The sequence below is a fragment of the Anabrus simplex genome, chromosome 2 (assembly GCF_040414725.1).
Source record: "Anabrus simplex isolate iqAnaSimp1 chromosome 2, ASM4041472v1, whole genome shotgun sequence".
Classification (NCBI taxonomy): Eukaryota; Metazoa; Arthropoda; class Insecta; order Orthoptera; family Tettigoniidae; genus Anabrus; species Anabrus simplex.
The window spans coordinates 1060043025-1060068322 of NC_090266.1; the positions used below are offsets into that span (position 1 = coordinate 1060043025).

The following is a 25298-nucleotide window of genomic DNA, read 5'->3' on the forward strand; positions in this document are numbered from 1 at the left end:
CGTAAAGCCAATAACATTAGAGTTAACGTTTACAGTATTTACAACCTTGCTAATTCAATTACCGAGGTGAAGATCTTTCCTTATATTAACACCTAGGTATTTACTGTGATCCCCATGATGCACTTTCATCTCATCAACACAGTAATTACTGAAAGGTTTTTCCTCCTTGGTGAAACTTACAAACTGACTTTTCATACCCTTCACCCTCCCACGATTGTTTGCTGTCTACCCCAACATTGTTTAGGGCTTTTTGCATTCACTCACAATTCTGTAACTTATTTACTACACTACACAGTATCATATCTGTTGTACTACAGCAGAACCAGATATTACAGGTCATTATCTTCATGGAAAATCCCTATTGAATACTGTTATTAACAGCAATTATAATATAAAATTATATATTGTCCACCTATTCAATACTATCCACCTTTAGGTGGTTACAGTTTCATATAATTATATCTCTTTATGGGACATGTTTCGCTCACTTAATGAGCATCCTCAGCCTTAAACTTAATCTTAAAATGATGACCTTGAAAAATAGTAAACATATTAAAAAGTCAATTGTCAGGATTAAAATTACACCATAGTCTCTAAAACTAACTTACATTACATCTAAAAACGACAACACTAAACATTTCTTAAAACATGATAACTTGAGTGATTAAAATTATCACACTGTCAATCCAAAGCCTCGTGTCTGGAACTAATAATAGATCTTCACCTTATAGACAGTAGTAAGCTTTTATAATCTCAAACAACTCCAAGGTAAACTCCAATCTTACGGCAACGAAACTGAATACAAAACTTATATGACGTAATGTATCTCAGATATGTGTATTAAAATAGAGTGTAATCATGATGAATTGTGGATACACATAATTCATACTGCCTTAAGACACAACAGACAGAACGCATAATACGTACGGAGGCCAAAAGTAGGACCCAATTGAAGTTGCTGTCAAACTTATTTTCAATGTTGATAATAGGTTGTGTTACGTAGCTTACAAAGTATAAAGCTTCATGCCTGACCTTCGACTAAGTTAAACGGATTGTGGGATCTGTAATGAAAAAAGAAAACTTAATGCAAGTTCTCCTAACTTACCAAATTTTAATAGGTACTTACTTGATATTCAAGATGTTAGGTATGTCCTACCGGTCCAGAGTTGTTAATGGCAGTGCAGCTCCTAGTATTATATCTATGTGGCAGAGGTGGTGGGGAACCTGGAGGGGGAGAGGAGGTAGGCGGACCCTTTTGCATCATCGCTGGTATAGGAGGGGCATTTTTATAAGCGACAGGAGCATGCTTAACGTTTGGAAGAGGGGTGGAAACCTTTGTACCCAACAACTTACACATCTGTTAGTTTCCGTTCCGACCTGATGTAACTGTATTTAATAATTCGGGTGTTATTGATTCATGTAATGGACTTCTGACTTCCGTAACGTCATTGAGGTTTTGATTTTTTTTATAATTTTGATCTAAAAATAAGTACAGGCTTTCTAATTCATTCAAAAGTTTACCTTTCCGCATACTAATTATTGTCAAATCTTTTTCTATGGAAGTAAAATGGTGTCCTGTCTCCCTTATGTGTACACTCATGGCCGAGTATTTATTATGCTTTTCTGCGTTCAAGTGCTCCATATACCTCGTAAACAAGCTTCTGCCAGTCTTCCCAATATACAAAAATCCACATTCTCAGCATGTTAATCTATAAACTCCTGATCCCAAGTAACTATGATTTCCCTGATTAACTTTACCATGATTAAAAAATATACTTTGGTTCGTATTAGTTGTTCTAAAGGCTATGTTCATATCATGTTTTTTGAACGTATTCATAATTTGGTGGATCATTGGGTTATTATACGTAAATGTGGCATATTTGTACACAACCTATTTCTGATTTTGTTAATTAGTCAGTTGACCATCTCAACTTTGAATCCATTCAATTTGGCTAGATTCCTTCCGTAGTTTAATTCTGTCTTCAATTTACTACGGCAGAGCAGAATTCTCAAAGCTCTATGAATCAAACTATGGAAAGATGCCTGTCTTTGTGAACTGGGGTGCAATGCCAAATTGTTTATGGTTATTGGAGCCTGTGTAGGTTTCCTGTATATTTGAAATTCGAAAGTGTTATTTAATCTTGTAACCGTTACGTCTAAAAAATTCAAAGACTTATTCGATTCATCTTCTTTAGTAAATTTCAAGTTGGGGTCAATCTTATTTAAACTTTCTAATATCTCATTACTATTAGTGATATTTTTTATCAATGACAGCGAACGTGTCATCTATATATCTTAACCATAAATCTATGCCTCTGATATCCTTTGTGTGCTCGATCGTGTCCATGTATATGTCTGTCATGATGCCAGATATAGGGTCTCCCATTGTCAGTCCTCTTTGTTGGAAAATTTTACCATTAAACGAAAAAAGTTATTCAATACGAATTCTAATACCTTCATGAATTCGTCCACCTCCACCCTGCAGAGGCCGCTGTGTTTGAAAATATTATTGTAAATGATTTCGACAGTTTCTTTTATTGGAATATTAGGCTACATACTGACCACATCGAACGAGCACATTACGTGATTCAGTTTCAAGGCAAACTTATTTAGGATGTCGCAAAAATTGATCGAGTTCTTCAAAGATTGTTTATTATTAAAAGCGTAGTAGTTTTTTAAATATTTTTAAAAAATAGAAAATTGTGGATGTATTTAGATACCTCATAAGTTGGACTATTACAATAATAACAGGGCAGATTGAGATATCTTTTTTATGTACCTTAGTAAAGCCCCCGCTAATGGTATGTTTGGATTCATATTAATGAGTTTCTGCTGGTCCTGTTCATTAAATAAAAACGTTGATTTCTTAATTGAAGACTTTAAATTCCGTTGTACTCTTATTAATGGGTCTTTTGTAAATACTGTGTAATTATTATCATTGAAGAACTCTTGTTTTTTTGAGGTAAATAAGTTTGCCTTGAAATCCAATCAAGTAACGTGCTGATTCGATGTGGTCAATATGAACCCTAATATTCCCGTAAAAGAAACTGTCAAAATCATTTACAATAATATTTCCAAACACAGCGGCCTCAGCAGGGTGGAGGTGGACGAATTCATGAAGATATTAGAATTCGTATTGAATAACTTTTTTTTTTTACGGTAAAATTTTCCAACAAAGAGGACAGGCAATGGGAGACCCTATATCTGGCATTATGACAGACATATACATGGACACGATCAAGCACACAAAGATAAAGGATAATATCAGAGGCATAGATTTATGGTTAAGGTATGTAGATGACATGTTCGCTGTCATTGATAAAAATATCACTAATAGTAATGAGATGTTAGAAAGTTTAAATAAGATTGACCCCAACTTGAAATTTACTAAAGAAGATGAATCGAATAAGTCTTTGAATTTTTTAGACAAAACAATTACAAGATTAAGTAACACTTTTGAATTTCAAATATACAGGAAACCTACACAGGCTGCAATAACCATAAACAATTCATCATCCCACCCCAATTCACAAAAACAGGCATCTTTCCATAGTTTGATTCAAAGAGCTTTGAGAATTCCACTCTCCCTAGTAAATTGAAGACAGAATTAAACTACACAAGGAAACTAGCCAAACTGAATGGACTTAAAGTTGAGATGGTCAACCGACTAATTAACAAAATCAGAAATAGGTTGTTTACAAATCTGACACCAGAAAAAAAAAAAGCCACATTTACGTATAATAACCCGATAATCCACCAAATTACGAATACATACAAAAAGCATGATATGAACATAGCCTTTAGAACAACTAATACGAACCAAAGTATATTTTTTAATCAAGGTTAAGTTTTATTGCTAGTGGCTTTACATCGCACCAACACAGATAGGTTTTTTTTGCTAGTGGCTTTAGGTCACACCGACACAGATAAGTCTTATGGCGACGATATGGTAGGAAAAGCCCAGGAGTTGGAAGGAAGCGGCTGTGGCCTTAATTAAGGTACAGCCCCAGCATTTGCCTGGTGTGAAAATAGGAAAAAATGGAAAACCATCTTCATGGCTGCCAACAATGGGATTCGAACCCACTATCTCCTGGATGCAAGCTCACAGCCGCGCGCCTCTAACCACATGACCAACTCGCCTGGTACAGATAGGTCTTACGGCAACGATGGGATAAGAAAGGGCTAGGAGGACTAGGATTTGGAAGGAAGTGGCCGTGGCCTTAATTAAGGTACAGTCCTAGCATTTGCCTGGTGCAAAAATGGGAAACCATGGAAAGCAATCTTCAGGGCTGCCAACAGTGGGATTCGAACCCACTATCTCCCGGATGCAAGCTCTCAGCTGCACGCCCCTAACCGCACAGCTAACTCACCCGGTCATGGTAAAGTTAATCAGGGAAACCATCGTTACTCGGGATCAGGAGTTTATAGATTAACATGCTGAATATGCAGATTTTCATATATTGGGCAGAATGGGAGAAGCTTTTTTTACAAGGTATATGGAGCACTTTAACGCAGAAAAGCATAATAAACACTCGGCAATGAGTGTACACATGAGGGAGACAGGACACCATTTTACATCCGTAGAAAAAGATTTGACAATAATTAGGAGTATGAGGAAAGGTAAACTTTTGAATGAACTAGAAAGCCTGTACATATTTTTGGATCAGAATTATAATAAAAATCAAAACCTCAATGACGTTACGTAAGTCAGAAGTCCATTACATGAATTAACACCCGAATTATTAAATACAGTTACATCAGGTCGGAAAGGAAACCAACAAATGTTAAGCATGCTCCCGTCATTCGCAAAACGGTCCGCCTACCTCCTCTCTCCCTCCAGGTTCCCCACAACCTCTGCCACATAGATATAATACTATGAGCTATACTGGCATTAACAACTCCGGACCGGTAGGATGTACCTAAAATCTTGAATAACAAGTAAGTACCTATTAAAATTTGGTCAGTTAGGAGAACTCACACGAATCCACAACATTTAAGTTTTTTTTTCATTACAGATCCCACAATCTGTGTGACAAAATCGAAGGTCAAGCACGAAGCTTTATACTTCGTAAGCTACGTAACACAACCTATTATCAACACTGAAAATAAGTTTGACAGCAACTTCAATTGGGTCCTACTATTGGCTTCTGCACATATTATGCGTTCTGTTTGTTGTGTCTTAAGGCAGTACGAATTATGTGTATCCACAATTCATCATGATTACACTATTTTAATACACATATCTGAGATACACTATGACATATAAGTTTTGTATTCAGTTTTGTTTCCGTATGATTGAAGTTTACGTTGGAGATACTACTGTCTATAAGATGAAGATCTATTATTAGTTTCAGACATAAGGCTTTGGACTGACAATGTGATAATTTTTATCACCCAAGTTATAACTTTTTAAGAAATGTTTAGTGTTGTCATTTTTAGATGTAATGTAAGTTAGTTTTAGAAACTATGGTGTAATTTTAATACTGACAATTGACTTTTTAATATGTTTACTATTTTTCAAGGTCATCATTTTAAGATTAAGTTTAAGGCTGAGGATGCTCATTAAGTGACCAAAACATGTCCCATAAAGAGATATAATTGTACGAAACTGTAACCACCTAAAGGTGGATAGTATTGAATAGGTGGACAATAAATAATTTCAGATTGTAATTGTTGTTAAGAACCAGATATGTTGAAGAACTTCATTTTTCAGGAGGCGCTTTTAAACATTGGTGAGATAGCTGAATTTCATATTGTATTTTAATGACCTCTAAACTGAAGTGGCAAATATTTGTGAATGTAATAAAAGGAAGGAACATGTTTTTTTTTATTTATTCAGAAAGTTCAGAGAACAAAACACACTGTTGCCTCAATATCTATGTACTGAACATATCGGAATCTTTATTTTGGAAATGGCATATTCTATGGGCACCAGCATCACACTGGACTTTGCCATTATGCTCTGTCACAAAATGCACCCTACTAGCGTTAAAACTGAAAGTTCAATTTTTTTTGACATATCAGGTTCTGCCTTAGTACCGTAGATAACAATTGTAATGAGCCTCATCTTTGATTTCAGTTCTTTAGTCATTTAATTTGTATATATGTAAGAAAATGTAATTCATTTTTTAAATTTCGTGTGGCTATTTCTGGCCGGGTGCAGCCCTTGTAAGGCAGACCTTCCGATGAGAGTGGGTGGCATCTGCCATGTGTAGGATAGTGTTGTGTGTGAGTTGCAGGGATGTTGGGGACAACACAAACACCCAGCCCCCGGGCCACTGGAATTAACCAATGAAGGTTAAAATCCCCGACCCGGCCAGGAATAGAACCCGGCACCCTCTGAACTTAAGGCCGGTATGCTGACCATTCAGCCAATGAGTTGGGCAGAAAATGTAATGATCTAATAATATTGCTTTGTGGAAACCCCCGCCCCTCTTAAACACTACAGGGTCATATAATGCTTCACCTTATCCAATTCTCAGAGTTAAATTTTCTAGAAATTCAGCCATCCATGCATTCAACCACACTCTTGTCTAATATAATAGCCCTCATTTTTGGCAGTAGTCTCCCATGATCTATCTTATCAAAAGCTTTGGATGGCTCAAGAGCGAGACAGTCAATTTGACCTAAATCTAAAATATCTGCTATATTTTACTGCAATCCTACAAGCTGAGCCTCAATGGAATAACCTTTCCTAAACCCTAACTGCCTTCTCTCAAAACCCAAACTGCCATCTCTCAAACCAGTTAGGAATTTTACAAACATATCTATGATAATCATCTCCAGAGCTTACATGCATCACACATGAAGCTGACTGGCCTGTAATTATATGCTTCATGTTTATCACCTTTTCATTTGTACACTGGGGCAACTAAGGCAACTCTCCATCCATTTGCTATAGCTCCTTCATACAAATACAGCAGTAATCAAATAAGTACTTCAAATATGGTACCATATCCCAACCTCTTGCCTTTAGTAATCTCCAGAAATCTTATAAATTCCAGATACTTTTCAAGCTTTCAACATTTTATATCCTTTTCTTAAAATCTTTACTACTATAGATAAATTTCAGTGCTTCCATTAGTATTAGTCACCTCCCCTACCTGGGCATTATCCTTTAGCTCAACTATCTTTACATACTGCTGACTAAATACTTCTGTCTTCTGTAAATACGCGCATTTACACTCCCCTTCATCTTTTATGATTCCTTTAACGACCTTCCTGGAACCTGTTTCTGCTTTTGAGTATCTATACATACTCTTACACTTTTCACTAAAATTTGTACGACTGCCGATTATGCTTGTCATCATGTTATTCTTCGCTGATTTTTTAAAAAAAATGCTAAATGAATTTCTTTGCAATTCCTTTCAATCTCTCCTTACTTCTACAACTATTCCTGACCATTTCTTTCTCACATGTACCTCCTTAAACTCTTATTTCTTTGTAATAAAATAGTGGGTCTTTACCATTCCTTACCATCCTTAATCCTGATGAGGTTCCCGTACAATGGAACCATACTTACTACTTACCTGTTTTCACACTTGTCAACAATTGCTTTAAACACATTCCAGAGGCTGTTTATATTTTTATTTACCATTTTCCACTGATCACAATCACATTTTAAAAACTCCCTCATGCCTAATCATCCATATGGTACTGCTTAATAGTTCTACTTTTACAACAGTCTTTTCCATCGCATTTGTATTTAACTACAAATAAAATACCTTCATGATCACGTCACTTCAGTTTCTCTATAGACCTAATCTGATTTTAACTGCAACACATCTAGAAAATTCTTCCTTCTAGTTTTTTCCATCACTTTCTGTTATTCGGTGGTGTATATGAGCGGTCTTTGATTTTAACAAGTGCCTTAGTGTAGACTGAACTTGTGTTAAATGATTGCAAGGGACTGCTGGAAAATATTTAAAAGTAGCAAGAGAACAACAATTTTATGAACAGTGGATTATTAAAATGCAATGAACCCTGGTGTTATCAGTTGTTTGCTTTTAGCAAGTTTTGTAAAGAGAGTGGTGACAGAAGGCACACAATTTATAGATTAACGAAAGAAAGTAAAGTTAAGTCGAATATCATGGAAAAGGACACACACTGGTCTTGAACACAAATCAGCACAGATGTGAAGCAGCTGCATTGAAGGAAGTTTAATGATGACAATGACTTTTCAAACTTTCAAATATCTTCATGATCACTTACACCACATATCTCTTCAGTTCGCCCATGGATCTGAGCGGTCTTTGATTTTAACAAGTGCCTTAATGTAGACTGAACTTGTGTTAAATGATTGCAAGGGATTGCTGGAAAATATTTAAAATATTTAAATATTAAAAGCTTTTGAGAGAGGAATGGTATTTCAGATCAGAAAATGGCAAAATACAGTACAGCACTTATTATTGAGAGAAATAATATTATATTGTGGCAACACTCATACTTGTGAAAAACACGTTTAGGAACAAGGGAAAGAAAGTGAAGGTTGGAATGTAGGGCATAGTGTGCCAAAGGTTTGGAAGAACAAAGCAATAAAAACTCCTTTTGGCTGAACTGTCCACTGGTCTTAAGGGTCCTAGAAATCAAAGGTCATTTGTATTATCATTGTATGTTAGGACGCTGGTAGTACATTAGGCTTTGTATAGGGTTCCCATGTGGCAATCACGGACAATCCACAATATTACAGAGCAAGAAAAGAAAAAAGTCTTGGTATTTTATTTTTAGAAGTTTGGGAAGACAACTTCGGAAAATTTAAATTTGCCGCCAAATATCTGAAAGGAATTGTTCCAAAATCAAAATCCAGAAGAACAGTGAAACAGATAGGACTGCTAAGTGGAAGACAATCTAAAACTTGCTCTAAATGAAGTTTAACTGGAAGTATACAGCATTTCCAAGATTTCTCTGCATGACAGAGTCTCTAGAGTAAAAATAGGCAAAGAAATTGAAGTTTCATCGAAATTAGGCAGATTTAAGCCTACCTTCCCTGAGAAATATGAATACAATAGAAATGCATGTAACAGAGTTTAATGTCATGTTTCTACCCTTAAATAAGAAAGAATACCTCAAGTTGGGTTCTCATCTAGCAGAAGCATTGAGATAACCACACGAGTATAAAACTAAGGAACTAGCTGGCAAAGACTTTCAATACATGACCTGTTGCGTGGAAAGAGACCTAAATGTAAAAGTTTCAAACAGATTTATTGGAATGGTGGTTTTTAATAAATCAGTTTGAAACTTTTACATTCTGAACTCCAATACAGCTATCATAATGAGAATCATAACATGTAATGTAAGGGACCTAAAGTCGGATTTTTCATTAAGATTTTTGTGGTTCTAAAATTGACAAAGATACTGAGCATTTTAAAAAAGTTCATACTTCTAGGTGCAATACTTAAAAAGATATTAATTATTGACTGTTGCTATTAAGAAAACTGTATTTTGAGAAAAACACAATTACAGCTTTCACTAATTTTTCTTACCAACTGTACAAAGTTTTCATGACATCAAGAGGTGAGGACTTGAACTACTGAGTGACTTAGTTTATTAAGAAGACACATAAGTAGCACAAGAAGTAAAAACTAAAAATGCAATTTTTAAGACATTTTTGTTCAGCCCCACTGTAAAATTTCCATTTCCGACTTTGGGTCCCTCTCCGCACGAGTCATATGCTTTTATAAAGGAACTTTCTGAAATATCATTTAGAACACCTTCAAAGACATGCACAGTAGAAATGTACTGATTTTTTAAATAAAGGGTACATATACCTAAAAAATTGGTACAAGACTTAAACTTTTCCTTATATATTCGAATCTATATATAACAATATCATCGGGCCCAAGCAGATTGTATTGCTATATTACTGTATGAAGGAACAGGAAATATCTAAGACAAAATTCTAAAAGAATTGAATTGTATAAAGTCCACCTGTTCAATACACGTTTGCTATTTTGATAGAGGGTCTGTCTGAAAAGCTACATAGGACATGTTTCGACCTAGCCTATAGCTAAAATAACATGAAGAAAGATATATACAGAAAACAGTGATACATAAACTTGATATGAAATACAATCAACAAATGCAAAGGAAATCTATGTTCAAAATGTAAATCATTTCAATCTCAAAATACAATTAACAAATGCAATGGAAACCTGTGTTTAAAATGTAAGCTTCAAACTTGGACAAATTTAGTTGTAAGTGTGGGTCCAATGGTACTTAATACAACTATACGTTGCCTGGAGAAAATACTTAAAAATTGTGTGCCTGGAGGAAATGTTGCTCTATTTGTCATGCTTCTGGAAACGGGGTGCAGTTTTCAAAAATCCGTTATATTTCTTCACGGAGAATACAGTATAACCAGGATTTCCAGGATTTTTCAAAACTTCACTCCGTTTCGAGAAGCACGACAAATAGAACATCATTTAACAGTCTTCACAATTTTTAAGTATTTCCTCCAGCCAACCAATAGTTGTATTAAATACCATTGGACCCACACTTACAACTAAATTCGTCGAAGTTTGAAGCTATGTACATTTTAAACACAGATTTCCATTGCATTTGTTAATTGTATTTTAAGATTGAAGCTATGTACATTTTAAATACAGATTTCCTTTGCATTTGTTGACTGTATTTCATATCAAGTTTTTTATGTATCACTGCTTTTTGTATATGTCTTTCTTCTTTATGTTATTTTAGCTGATGACCTCTAGGCTAGGTCAAAACATGTCCTATGTAGCTTTTTAGACAGATCATTTATCAAACAGCAAATTTGTATTGAACAAGTGGACTTTACACAATTCAATTCTTTTAGAATTTTATCTTAGATGTTTAAAGTCAATACGGAACCGGAATGAAGTTCATTACTTGGAACAGGAAATTGCATGCAGAATGCCGTTTGACCTACAGGCAGAGGCATGATTTTTTCGCATTAATTTTTGAACGATTTCAAGAGAAGGATACTAATTTTCGCGTTATTTCGTGAAATAGATATTGCCGTATCGCTTTAATGTCGCTTTAATGAAATTCTAAAATTAATCATTAAAGGTTTCATTCTTATGGTTCTGAATTATTTATATGCATGGTAGATGTATAAATTACTAGTAAGCATCCAATATTATTTCATTTTATTCCCGATTATGAATACATAAACACTTACATTACAGTAACATTGGGCCATTCTACCCATTCCTTACTTTGTGAAAAGATAACATAGCACGTTACAATGGAGCTCTCTTTCATTAGTCATCTCCAGTCATTGACAATCAAACTGTACTTCGAAAAAAAATCGCTCTGCATCAACGGATGAACAGGGAACCCAAATAGACTTTAAAACAGAATTTGCAAATTTCAGGTGCATTAATTTTAATGCTAGCAGTGACTGAATTATTTCAACTTGTTGACCAGGATTTTCTTCAAATTGTTTTCGCAGAATATCTTTAAAGGCAAGGTACCCAGCAATAATATCAGACTGCTTCAACATTTTAAAGCCAGACAGTTTTTGTACTTCTTCACTCAGTGATGAAACATTTGTATAGTTTGATTGAATTACATTAGTTGGATGAAACAAATCATTCAAAATTCCAAATAAAATGTTAGCATCACTTGGGGACATGTGCTTTTCAATTTACTTTACAACTCAGGCACTAACATTTTGGAAGAGAAGAGCTGCTTCACTTTTTAAAGATTCACTAAACCCTTCAATAATCTTACTAACTAGTTCACCAACACGACCAGAAGCAATTATATTCATTCTATCTTTCACTTCTGTTATTTTTGAAACAAGCAAGTGAGAATATGGATAATTAGACCCTTCTAATTCCAAAACAATGTCTGTAATAAACTTGGAATTTTCAAAAACAAATGCTGCTTGGGATTTTACCAGGTTGCAAAATCTGGCATCTTCCATTTCTGCCAACCAGATTACCACTGGTACAGGTTTCAGTGACAACTGTTTGAAAAATTAGTGGAGGATATCTACATTTGCATGTATGTAAGAGCAGCTTTAAACCAACTTCCCCATCTACTCAACACAGGCTCAGGATATAATGAAATTGACATATCTGGGAAGTTTTCATCTAGGTATGAACGAAACATGTGTTTAATTTTCCTTGAAATATGAAAGCAGTTCATTTTATTTTTGACACAATGGCATTAAGTTCTTTCAAATTCTTTTGCAAGACATCACTGAACAAACTGAATTTATGAGCCCAGCAAGTGGTGTGAATTAAATGTTCTCCCATAATTCCCTTAAGCAGTTCACAATATTTTTTAACATATATGGGGCAGAATCAGTTATCACGTACTTTACATTCTCATGGTTAATTTCAAAATTATGCAAACCATGCAGGATTGCTTGAGAACACGTTCTGCTGCTCGCACCATCTAGAAATGCATATTCTAACAAAAATATTTCCTGTTCAGATACTGGATCTTGAGTTTTGATCAAGATTGTGAACACACAGCGGCCTGAAGAGTCAGTAGTTTCGTCGCAGATAAGAGCCAAGGCCGTTTTCTCTTCCAAAGACTGTTTGATGCTTGCTAGTACTTCGTTTGAGCAACGGGGGACGTATTGTTTCCTTAGTTGGTTGGCTGTGGGTAGGTCTCCAGAACCTAACCAATAGAAAAAAGAAAAATCTTTATCAGAAAGAGGTCTTAGAAAACCTAGGCTTACTATCACTGATCGTTGATTGTGGAGGTTTAATTGATAGACTGCACATACCTGGTACATACTTTTGAAGCCATTTCCAGACTGCAGGGTGGTCTACCTTCTCCAGCGGGATGTTGGCTTTGAGTAGCATAGCTGTTGTTTCGTGAATAAATTCTATTTTTTCACTCTGAGCTTTCTTTTGCATATCTAAAGAGAGTTTTATTGTTGCCTACCGTTTCACTGTTGGAGTGCTAAATTTACGTTCTGAATGTTCCTTATTTTTAAAACAATGTTTTGAGACAGTAACTTTTTTCTCCCACTTGATACGAACAAAACAACATTTACACACTAAAATATTGCCTTCCGAAACGTATAAACCTTCACTAGCAAACTGTTTAGCTCTACTATGCACTGTAACACTTGTCGAGCGACCCCTCTTCGCTACTGTCTGTGATCACTTTCTTAATTTTACCTGACCATGAAGCCGAAATACACCAGTCAATTGTGCTGCTTGTAGACGTCATTAGGGATTCCAAGATTCCACAATGCAGTGAGGAGACAGGCTGGGGTGGGATTACCAGCCACCACAAGAACAACATTCCAAACATTTTGTTTGGCAAGAAGCCTGGAGCCTACCCCTTTTCTTTGATGCCATGTCTTAAAGAGATTTTCCAGAACACTAATGATAACATATTTCTTTCCTATTGATGAATCTTTGTTCGATCTTCCTTTTTCTTTTCATACATAATCTTGGAACAAAATGTCAAGTTCGATATTCACTACAGATTTCGCTGTAATATCGCGCTTATCGTGAAATAATTGAATTATGCTTTAAAATGGCCTTATCGTTTTAATTCGCGAACATAATATTCATATTTTCTTAACCAGAAGATAAAGATATCACAAAATCACTTCAAAATATTTTTTGTCGCGTTTATCGTTAATGCGAGAAAATCGTGCCTCTACCTATAGGTCAATTTAAAGTAACATGCAAAGAGGTGAAATATGGAAAATCACAGATTGTACTTACATACCAATGTTTAACAAGTTAAACGCTGTAATAAAAAACAAAAACAAAATAAGGCATTACACAACAGCACTGAAATAAGTTGTTGCTACACTAGTCTATTTATGAAAGAATTCATTTAATTTTTGTTAATATTTTGCTCCTGATAGCCTCTTTATTTATTTATTTATTTATTTATTTATTTTATTTATTTACATTGTTTATGTCCACAATGAAGGACCAATATCAAACCTCATACAACAAAGTTTTCAGTAAGTTCAGCTTTTAACATTTGACAACTTTTTCCTTTCCCAAAACTTCTTCATTCTGGATGATCTTGCGGCCCGTTCTTCTGCAGATATAACAGATTGCTTATGCTGCAATATTTTTAGTGATAGCCTCTTTTAATATAATTAAAATTATCCTTACTGGAGGATGGATGATTTATTTCTAATAAATCTTAACTCTGAATGATTCCAAAGCAATTATTCCTTTGTAACACACTGAACAGAATCTGGAAGACTTGCTATTTTTAAAGCTGGTGTACTTCATGCTTCCATCAATTCACAGAAATTCCTTTCCTCAGGCCATTAGCCACACCTGCTACTGTGTGCACGGACCAGCTGATTGCTTTCTGAGATACATATAATTACAACAGAGCATTTCTGAAATGGCATCATCACCGCAATAAGTAACAATTAACGTTATTAAGATAGGAAACTTGCTGGGGCAGTACAAAAATATTGCTTAACATCGCTACGTAGATTTTATTTACACAAAGGTTTAGCCCATTCATTTTCTTTTAGCCATTACAGGGCTGAGTGGCTCAGACAGCTAAGGTGTTGGCTTTCCGAGCCCAAGTTGCAGGTTCAGTAATGGCTCAATCTGGTGGTATTTGAAAGTGCTCAGATACATCGGCAGATTTACTGGCACTTGAAGGAACTCCTGTGGGACAAAATTCTGGCACCTCGGCATCTCCAAACAGTGTGAAAGTAATTATCAGGACATAAAACTAATAAAGAGTATTGTTATATTATTTTTAGGTATTGTTTACTTTTAATTGAATACACCAGGTGGCCTACTCCTGCCCCTTATTGTTTAGTTTTATGAAACCCAACCAACAAATTTCTCCTTAAGGGGGGACGTGCATGAAATACATGTGCAAATATAATCATTCACCAAATCCACAATTTGTAAGGTACATAACTGAAATTTAGTACAGAGGTTAAGAATGGTTAAATGCATCTCTTTACTATTTTTCATAAATTGAGCAAAATTAAATTGAAGCGTTTTGTAATTTATAAATTTTATGAACCCGTGATCAACAAAGGTACCATTTTCTCATACACTTTTCAACAAATCGTCAGGAAAATTGTACAGTGTAACCTCAATATGTATAGAAACAACTCCACAGAAGCATATTTAAATAATTTTATGTTTAATTATTTTGTAAACTGAAAAAGTATCCCTAAAAAATCTATATTTTTTCTTGTATATCTCAGCGTGCAGGAATGATATTAAAATTTGGCCCTGTGTATATGTTTGTTATACACACAGCAATGGGGATGCCAAAAATCATGGCTCTATATTTCCCAGTTTCTGAGAAAGGTGTACTTAAATAACGGAAATGGTGATTCTGAGAAAATGCACTTTAAAGTTTATCTTACTTTTTCCTTGCAATTCTGTTTATTAAAAGGCTCCAGAACTGTACTGAGTGTCTTCCTTTCCTTCAAGACTTCTCTTTTGGTTTCTTGTTTTCTGCCTTCTTTGCTTTACCAGGTCCTCAATTGACTTTTCAGCTGCAGAGAGGCCCTGGAAATCTATTTTTCTCAAGATGTCTTGAGTGAAAATTCCTACCTTACAGCCTAATACCTTCATCCACACTAAGTTTCCGCCATTAAATACAAGAACTGTATCATACGTTGCAATTCTGACAACTGTAGCAGGTGAAAATGTGGTTTTAGGGCATCGTTTCTTTACGAGTCAATTTAGAGTTTCATTTGGATTTGGGTTTTGCCAAGAACACACTTTTTGAGAAGTTCACGATCGGCCAGAAACCTGTAAGTGGGCTTGACAACATCTAGGATACATTTTGGAAGCTTCTGCTTGTGGATGTTGGGGTTATTATCCTTCTGAGCCTGTAGATATTTACAGCAGCTAATGTGGCACAGATTACGAATTGGTGATTCATCTGTTTACACCATGTGAAAATATGTATCCGATACAGTTCTTACTTCGGACCTAACCTCATTCCTGGTTTGTTTCTCATGTCTTGCGTTCACCAACTTCTGCAAAATCAGTTTATCCAGTCTTGTATACACTCCTTGTGACCATAGCATTATTGAATGATGAAAGAATCGAACACTTGCGTAAATCTCCATCAGTAGCAGAAGGCAAAACAAGAAATTATTGCTTCTTCATAAACAAGCAGCTGGTTTGGTATTGTTTCTAAGATGCGGAACACAGTCATAGATGATATATAAAACCAAAGAGTATGTATCACAGCCTTCTAGATGTATCCCGTGCAAGTTTGCATGAAAGAAATCCACGGAATCGTTCTTCACCGAGCTAGTATTGAAGTAATGCTTCAAAAGTGGGCGTGGCAGTAAGGCCGCGTCACACATTTAATTATTATCTTTCAGGCAGTTCGGATGCAATTTCATCCTTGAAACTTTGGGAACATATTGTCAATGAGTTCTACTATTAAATAAAAGTAAATTGAAAATTGACATTTTGGGCCCATTTCATGAACGTCCCCCCTTAAGGTCAATACTGCACTGCATCCTGCCTGTGTGTCAGCGATGTAAATGAACCATGGAATTAGCAAAGAAAAAATAACAATGCACAATTTCCCTACCCAATCCCACAGACTATTGTAGAAATGCAATTTATTGCTCCTTGAAATAACATATGCACGTACCTGTAATATGATCAAATTATTAGGTTATGCCACGTGATCCATAACGGTAGAAAGTTAAACCATGATTGAAAACTCTGTCACCGATAATGACTTCCGAGGTGGAAGGGCCACCGTAATTTTGTACTACACTTCTAGCGAGTATCATGTATGATTGATTATTTTCACCATGTTGGTCCGTATTGACTTACATTCAAATCTCTATACATGTAAAGTATTGACAAGGCGGGAAAGTGCATGTAAAGTATTGACAAGGCGGGAAAGTGTTCTATAGAGATTATCATGTATGTCTGTCTGATGTCTGTGTGGCAGAGTCGGTAATGTGCCAGTCGCCTGTGGTGTCAGAGTATTGGTAGTGTAGCGATTCAAATCTAACCACATGTATTTTTTTTTTTTTGTGTGTTTCTTTGTTTGAATGGCAGATTGTGTCCAACTGTAATAGGAACACATTTATCCAAGCCTACCTGGTCACATCACAGCACTTAAATCATTCATTCATGATGTATTCCAGAAAAGAGAACGTTGATATGTTGCTAATTTATGGAGAAACAAGGCAGAATGCATTCAAGTCAAAATGCCTGTATCATGAGCAGTTTCCCGACTGAAGACTACCGACTAATAATACTTTCTGAAACCTTGAACAGTGACTGCAGTCAACTGAGACACTTATAAGGGTATGGACAGTTAGCGGTGCTGCTATAATGTCTGGTACAAATTAAGAGGCTGTTTTGGATGCTGTCTGGAAATAACCCTCACTCTAGTACGTGGGCACTTGCATTACATATGTGAATAGTGCATATAAATACATATCACCCGTACCATCTGCAGTTACACCAGCAGCTCCACAGACACAATTTCGATGCTCAAGTAACAATTTGCCAATGGGTATAAATGCAGTGTGACCAATGATGTAGTTTTTTTTTCTTTGGTGTTAAGTCCTGTTTTCAGATGAATCACAATTTCATAACAATGGCACTGTTGTAGCATGGAGAATCCCCATTGGGTAAGACAGGATGAATTTTGAGTGCGTGGGAAGTATATGTCTGTTGTGGGATCTTAGGCGACTACCTAATTGGATCATATTCCTTTGAGGCCATCTGATGGGAGCATGCTATCATTTTCTTAAGAAAGAACTCCCACAGTTGCTGGAGACCATGCCACTGCTTGACCGATTAAAAATGTGGTTTCAACAGGATGGGGCCCCACCTCACAGATCAGTAGCTGTCCAGAAACAAATGCATGCTTCATATCCTAATAAATGAATGGGAAGGGGAGGAGCTCTTACATGTCCTGCCAGAACACCCATCTTTATGCCACTTGACTTTTTCCTGTGGGGTCACTTAAAACAGGTATTGTATTCACAGGAGCCTGAAAATTCTGGTCACCTTCGGCAACTGATGATTTAAGCATACCAAGCTGTTACACATAACATGTTACAAGCACAAATGTCTTTACAACGTTGTGATGAAATCTCTATAAACCAAGATGGTCAACACTCAGCACTTGGTGTACTGAAAAAGCAGGGTACCCTCCTTCCTACATACAGATCATTGTGTCGTTGTACAATCTGACTACGTGATACATCCAATAAAATGGTTCTTTCTTTTCAGGGCCAAATAAAAATTCACTTGATGGAACAATCAAGTAGGTGGCCATATCACATCCACTATGAATGACATAAAGGAGCAGGTGAGAAATTGTACTAGCCAGGGAATTGAACTGGTTTCCCAGCAATTTGGCTCCACAAGAGCAGCGATGTGTGATTTAGCCACCTTAGCTACAGAGAGCCATAGTGCATGACTGTCACGTATGGTATCTGTTTGTAGTTCTAACGGACACTTCCTGTTCAAACAAGGTATTATTAGCACCTACGATTGTTTTAATCAATCATTATAGTTTGTCATTGAAATAACACTGGCGCTAATGCTTTTATCTATATTTTTGATCATGTTCTCAATGGTATAGCAGCACTAAGACAATATAGGATCAGGTACTAATCTTTTTAGATTGGCTATGATATAAGAGTTCACTGGGTTGTGTGTCTCACAAAAAAAGGAGAGCGAGGATATCCGATAGAATTAAGAAATTTATTTGGCTCCTTGGCTGAATGTTCAACATCATGGCCTTCGGATCAGAGGGTCCTGGGTTTGATTCCGGGTCATACAGCAGATTTTAGTCATGTCTAGTTAACACCCCTGGCTTGGGGACTACCTTTCGATGTTTGTCATAATACACACAACATTCACAATTATAGGAATTGAAGGAAGGTCACATAATCAATACAAATTAATATTTGATGCTAGTTATATTTACATTAAATACATCATGGAACTGGTTTCGACCCTTCAAGGGTCATCCTCAGCCATTACAGCTAAAACTGACAATTTATGTAGTAGGAATATAACCTATATGCTTAAAATGAAGACTTAAAAATTCTAGGATCTGTATTAAGCATTTACAGAATAAAAAGGTGATTTACTCAGTCTTAACTACTAGAATTTGTTGATTCCCAAGTCCACTTGTTAAGCTTACATCATGCATGACGTAACTATTTTTGCAAGAAACAAATAATCTAAGATTAACCAGTACTATGATAGAAACACATATACACTTAAAATTGTTTAAAAAATGGGTCTATGAACTATTGTGCTGGCATCTGGAGATAAAATACAATCTTGACAGACTTCGCTGATGAAAGTCTATTGCAGTTGGTAAAAATTATCGTATAAGACTTGTATCAAGTATGACCTATGGCTTGGCCTTCAACGGATGTTCACACAATTGATGTGCTTAAGATAGTGGAAGATATGCTTGGCTGAAGGGACCTTTAGAATATGAGATCTTAGATCCATAAATATCTCTATGATGATTAGTTACTTGTCAATATGGATCATGTCGGGCATGGTATGCCTGTAAGGAAAGAAAAATGATCTCATGTACTGAAAGGGAATAAAAAAATTGTATGATGATGTATGAGACTCACCCCTTTATGTTGTGATGCTAATGTGTGCATTCATTCCCAAGATACAAACAACACTGACCTGTTGAAATGGGAACATGTGTTGGAAGGAATGGGAGGAGAGAGAGAGGCAATGGTTAGAGGTGATGGGAGCCGTAGCAGATCAACGAGGGGGAATTGGAGGACGCTGAGGGAGTGGCAGAAGGCTAGACTTAGTGTAAGGGTTGATTTTTATTTGAACTGTGATTATTATAAATAGGAATAATTATATCATATAGGATGTTGGACTTTTTAGGCTTGTCTAGTATGACCTATGGTTTGGTCTCCCCCTGGAGCAATACGCAAACCCCAATGTTAATCTCAATGAAATCTCACTACCAATCACATCAAGTGTTCCTGCTCTCGTATGATATTAAAATGTGAAGGGTTTTGCAGCTCTCAGTGTGGAAGAGACACAAAAAGGAAGGTTAAGGAAATGGACTTCTGTTTTAACTGTTTGCATACAGAGCATTCTGCCAAACAATGCAAATCACATATCTGTAAATTAAGTAGTAGGAAGCATCACACCTCATTACTCCTCTCACACATACTGCAATAACAGAGACCCTTTATGTGTTCTGCCGTCCACTTCCACGGTCAAAGTATTAGATTTTAGAGGGACAAATGCATGTCTACCGGGCACTTCCTGACAGTGGCAGCCAGGTTAATCTTTGAACTGAAAGTCTAGTACAGTGATTAGGCCTTAAGAAAATGAAGAACCAGATAACAATCAGCATCAAATGATTCTGTATCTCAGTAGAAGTACAGTGTTCAGTTACAATTGCAATCCACTGTAAGTAACTTCACTGTATGTCTTGCTCTGTCTTTCCACGTATCACAGGTAACATGCCCTGTAGTTACATTCAGCATGAGCATTGGAACTTGCCCACTGACTTGAAGCTTACTGACCCCAAGTTCTTCCAGCCAGGTGACAATGAATTCTTAATAGGCACAGAACATTTAGGTTTCATTACTGAAACCTGGTTGCAAAACTCGATCACCAGATTATTCCATTCTTCAAGACACTGAGCTAGGATGGATTATTGCTGGACATTACCATTATAGGGAAGAAAAATGTCTAACTAATGAAATGTTTCTTGAAGTCAGAGGATAGGTTAGACACCCAGCTTCAGTGGTTCTGGGAAATAGAAGATCTTATGTCCCCAGTCATGACAAGGGAAGAGAGAGCCACTGAAAGGCACTTTACAGATAATACAATTAGGGATGCTACAGGTAGATTTATAGATTGCTTACCCCTCAAGCAGAAACCTGAGGTTCTGGAAAACTCCTTCAATCATGCCATGGAAAGACTAACTAAACTAGAACAGCTTTTCAGTACGCAGCCCTCACTTAAGCATGAGTACTGTAACTTTCTTCGTGTGTATGAGGCTATGGGGCATATGGTTACGGTGGATAAATCTGCTAAGTCAGGGAATGAAGGCAGGAACTATTATCTACCCCATCATCCAGTTTTTAAGCTTAGTAACTCAACAACCAAACCTGGGGCTGTATTTGATTCTTCTGCTAAAACTCCTAACAATATATCGTTGAAAGATACAGTATATTAATGGTTGGCACAACAATACCAGAGGATCTTTATTATTCTAAGATTCATAATGGATACCTTTGCCTTCACTGCAGATAATGCTAAAATGTATAGGCAAGTCATGGTGGATGCAGATGATAGGAAACTTCAGCAGATTATATGGAGGGAATCTCCTAGCAACCTACCCTGTCACTATGAACTACCAACTGTAACACGTGGTAAAGCAGCAGCACCCTTCCTAGCTACCAGATGCCATCAGCAACTTTCTGAAGATGACGAGTCAAGGTTCCCCAGAGCAGCATAAGTTGTTTGCAGAGATTTTTAGGTTGATGAGCTAGTAAACAGCTGTGATGATATCCAGGATGCTATTCAACTGCAGTCAAATTATTAATTTACTAGAGCGTGGAGGATTTCACCTCGGGAAATGGTGTGCAAACCACCCAGCATTACTGGAAGTAGTTTCAGAAGAGGACAGGGAAACCCAATTCCCTTTAAGTCTTGATGAAGGCACTAGTGTCAAATCTTTAGGCCTATTATAGCATCCTGTAACTGATAATTTTCTCATTTGTAGCAACCTATATTCAGACAGGCCCCGTCATGCTGCTACTCATGTAACTAAACAAAAGGTCTTATCTGTCATTGCATCAATATTTGATCCACTTGGATTAATCAGTCCATTGTTAATTTCTTACAAGATTTTTATGCAGAAACTCTGGCTACTCAATCTGAACTGGGATGGCAGACTCCCATCTCAACTAGTCAGAGAACGAGAACTTTCAGCCGCAGACAGTAAGAGAATTTTATATTGAGCGATTAGTCATGTGCAAGGGACCCTTTGTTGATGTACAAATTCACTGTTTTTCTGATGCTTCAGAATGAGCATTGTTGTTTGTATCTTGGGCATGAACGCACAATTTGGCAACACAATCTGAAGGATGCACTACGCCAAACATAATCCATACTGACTAATAAATAGTCCTTCATAGACATATTTTTGCATCCAAGACCACCTGTTCTAAAAGGTCCCTTCAGCCAAACATATTTGTTACCATCTCAAGCACATAAATCATGTAAACATCTGATGAAGGCCAAGCTATAGGACACATTTGACGCAAGTATCATAATTTAAATATTATACCAATAGCAATAAGACTCTTATCAGCTAAGTCTGTCAAGATCATATTTTATCTCTGGGTGCCAACACAATAGTTCATACACTCAATTTTTAACAATTCTAAGAGTGTATTTGTTTTTATTAAGGAGTGATTCATTTTTTAGATTATTCATTTATTGCAAAAATAGGTATGCTACACTTGACGTAAGCATAACAAGTGGACTTTAGAATTAACAAATTCTAGTAGCTAAGACTGAGTAAATCACATTTATTCTGTAAATTTATAATATTATCCATAGTTTTTGAAGTGTTTATTTTAAGCATACAGGTTGTATTCCTCCTACATACATTGTCAATTTTTTTTTGCTACTTGTTTTACGTTGCACCGACACAGATAGGTCTTATGGCGATGATGGGAGAGGAAAGGCCTAGGACTGGGAAGGAAGCAGCCGTGGCCTTATGGCCTTAATTAAGGTACAGCTCCAGCATTTTCCTGGTGTGAAAATGGGAAACCACGGAAAACCATCTTCAGAGCTGCCGATAGTGGGGTTCGAACCCACTATCTCCCGGATGCAAGCTCACAGCTGCGCGACCCTAACCGCATGGCCAACTCGCCCGGTATTGTCAAATTTAGCTGTTATGGCTGAGGATGACTGTTAAAGGGTTGAAACCGGTTCTGTGATGTATTTAATGTAAATATAAACAACATCAAATATTAATCTGTATTCAAACCTAATAATTGGAATGATGCAGTCATTGCTGAGATGAAGTACATAATAAAAAAAAAAACCTGGGTGTTGGTGGACTGTCCCAGCAATAGTATTATTTATTTAATAATACATCCATAACAGGGTATATCCACACATTTTCAATAAAACCTACAAACATATAAAGTATTAAAGTTAAGGAAGATAAAACAAATAAGCAGAGAAAAAAGAAAAAAAAATATTCAAAAGAACAGCAAATACACGAACACATATACATTTGAAAAATAATAGTGGCATTACATACATCATATTTCAGTGCTGACTTTTCTCCAATAAATTATTCATTATAATGTAAATATTGTTTTAACATTTTTGAAAATAAAGGAAGTGATAAAGCAAAATCTATTTGTCTGCTGTCTGAAGATATTTTGTTATATACTTCACACATTTTAACAACTGGTGAATTTTTATGATGTGAGGTGCTTGAGAAGGGGCAGTAAAATGTTTGTCTCAAACGAAGAGTTACCCCCTTGGTATTGAAGTTGATTCTTTTAAGAAACTCTTGGTTATCTAATATTCCATTAACTGTCTTGTAAAGAAATATCTGTTGAGCTAATATTCTACGTGTACTGAGCTGCATTAAACCAAATTCATTTAATAGAGTTCTATAAGAAACTCTTTGATGATATGATCGGTTATATTTTTTTAAATATAAATATCGCAAAAAGTTGTTTTGTATTTTTTCTATTACGTTAATTGTACACATGTACTGAGGAGACCACACTACACATGCATATTCAAGTTTACTTCTAACAAGATGACTGAATAAGATTTTAAAAGTATATTCATCGCTAAGTTCCCGAGTATTTCTAATAATAAACCCTAATTGTCTAAATCCATCATTTGTAATTTTGTGAATGTGACTGTTGAATGCAAGTTTTGAATCAAGCATAACACCCAGATCATTTACTAAATTACACCTCTGCAAGATCTCACCATTTATACTGTAGTTATTCACAGTCACATTCTTATTACGAGAAAATGTGATCACAAAACACTTTTTAATATTGAAAAAAAGCCTGTTTGCAACACACCATTAATAACAGTTGTTCAGATCGGCTTGCAATTCCATAGCATCATCATACCCGGTAATTTGCTTATAAATCTTTAAGTCGTCAGCAAAGAGTAAGCATTTTGAATATTTTATTACATTCGGTAAGTCATTTATAAATAATAAAAAGAACAATGGACCAAGGTTTGAGCCCTGAGGGACTCCAGAATTAACTTTGAACTTGAATGAAGTATTTTGTGCGTAAGATACAAACTGTTTTCTGTCTAATAGATATGAAGAAATTAATTTCAGAAATTCAGAAGATAAACCAAATAATGATAATTTTCTCAAAAAAATACCATGATCAATTTTATCAAAAGCTTTTGCAAAATCAGTATAAACTGCATCGACAGGAAGCCCTTCATTCAATGAATCAGAAATATCCTGAATAAAGTTCATAAGATTAGTCGTAGTAGAACGCTTGGGATAAAACCCATGCTGAAATTCTGATATGTATGGTTTGATATGATTAAATATTCTAACATGGAGTATTTGTTCAAAGAGCTTCGCTGGAGCACATATTATTGAAATAGCTCTGTAGTTCTCAATTTTCGAACTATCACCAGATTTAAGGATCGGAGTTATTTTACTTATCTTCCAAATTTAGGAAATATTTGCGTCTTTAAAATTAAATTATATATGGTACATAGTGGAACCATTAGCACCTCTGCACATCGTTTAATAATGTAAGGAGGTATGTGATCAATTCCCGCCGATTTAGAAGCCTTAAGTTTTGTTACTGCATCTTTATACTTGTCTTCGCGTATAGGACCCATCTGCAAACTATGAGCAATAATTATTGACACTGACTCGGAGGCTATATATAAAGAAGGCTGGGGTGCATAAACAGTTTGAAAATAACATGCAAACGCATTGGCTATTCCTTGCGCAGTTACAAAATGGTTTCCACCATATGTCATACATTGTTTGAACTATTATTTCGTTTACTTTTTATGAAACCCCAAAACGTTTTCGGATCATTTTTTATATTATCCTGTGACTGTAATATATACAATTTATATGCCCTTGCAATAAGTGTCTTAGACTGTTTTCTTAATTGTTTGTACATGTGAGCACTGTATTCAGAATGCTTTATGTGTTTTCCTGTGAATCTCCTATAATTTCAACATTTTAATTATATCTAATGTAAACCAACAAGGGTACATTCTTTTCTTACTCGCTGTTTTTTTAGGAACATATTTTGTGAAAAGGTTGTTAAGTACTTCATAAAAATAGCTTACTGCATTGTTGGG

General features: G+C 35.9%; 1 protein-coding gene across 7 annotated transcripts in view; it reads right to left on the bottom strand.

The window, feature by feature from the left end:
• The window catches only part of LOC136864693 (SPRY domain-containing SOCS box protein 3), a 261046-nt gene that overhangs the window by 51980 nt on the left and 183768 nt on the right, over positions 1 to 25298 (bottom strand). For 2 of the 7 annotated variants that reach the window (XR_011017856.1, XM_068226386.1), the window contains exon 7: positions 13677 to 13701. The exons of 3 other annotated variants lie outside the window; for them this stretch is intronic. Coding sequence is in view for 3 of the 4 variants with exons in the window: in XM_068226386.1 (XP_068082487.1) it covers positions 13677 to 13701 (25 nt within the window). In the remaining variant the exon portion in view is untranslated. The remainder of the gene's footprint in view (positions 1 to 13676; positions 13702 to 25298) is intronic. 2 more of the 7 variants (XM_067142011.2, XM_068226385.1) reach the window with 1 other exon arrangement.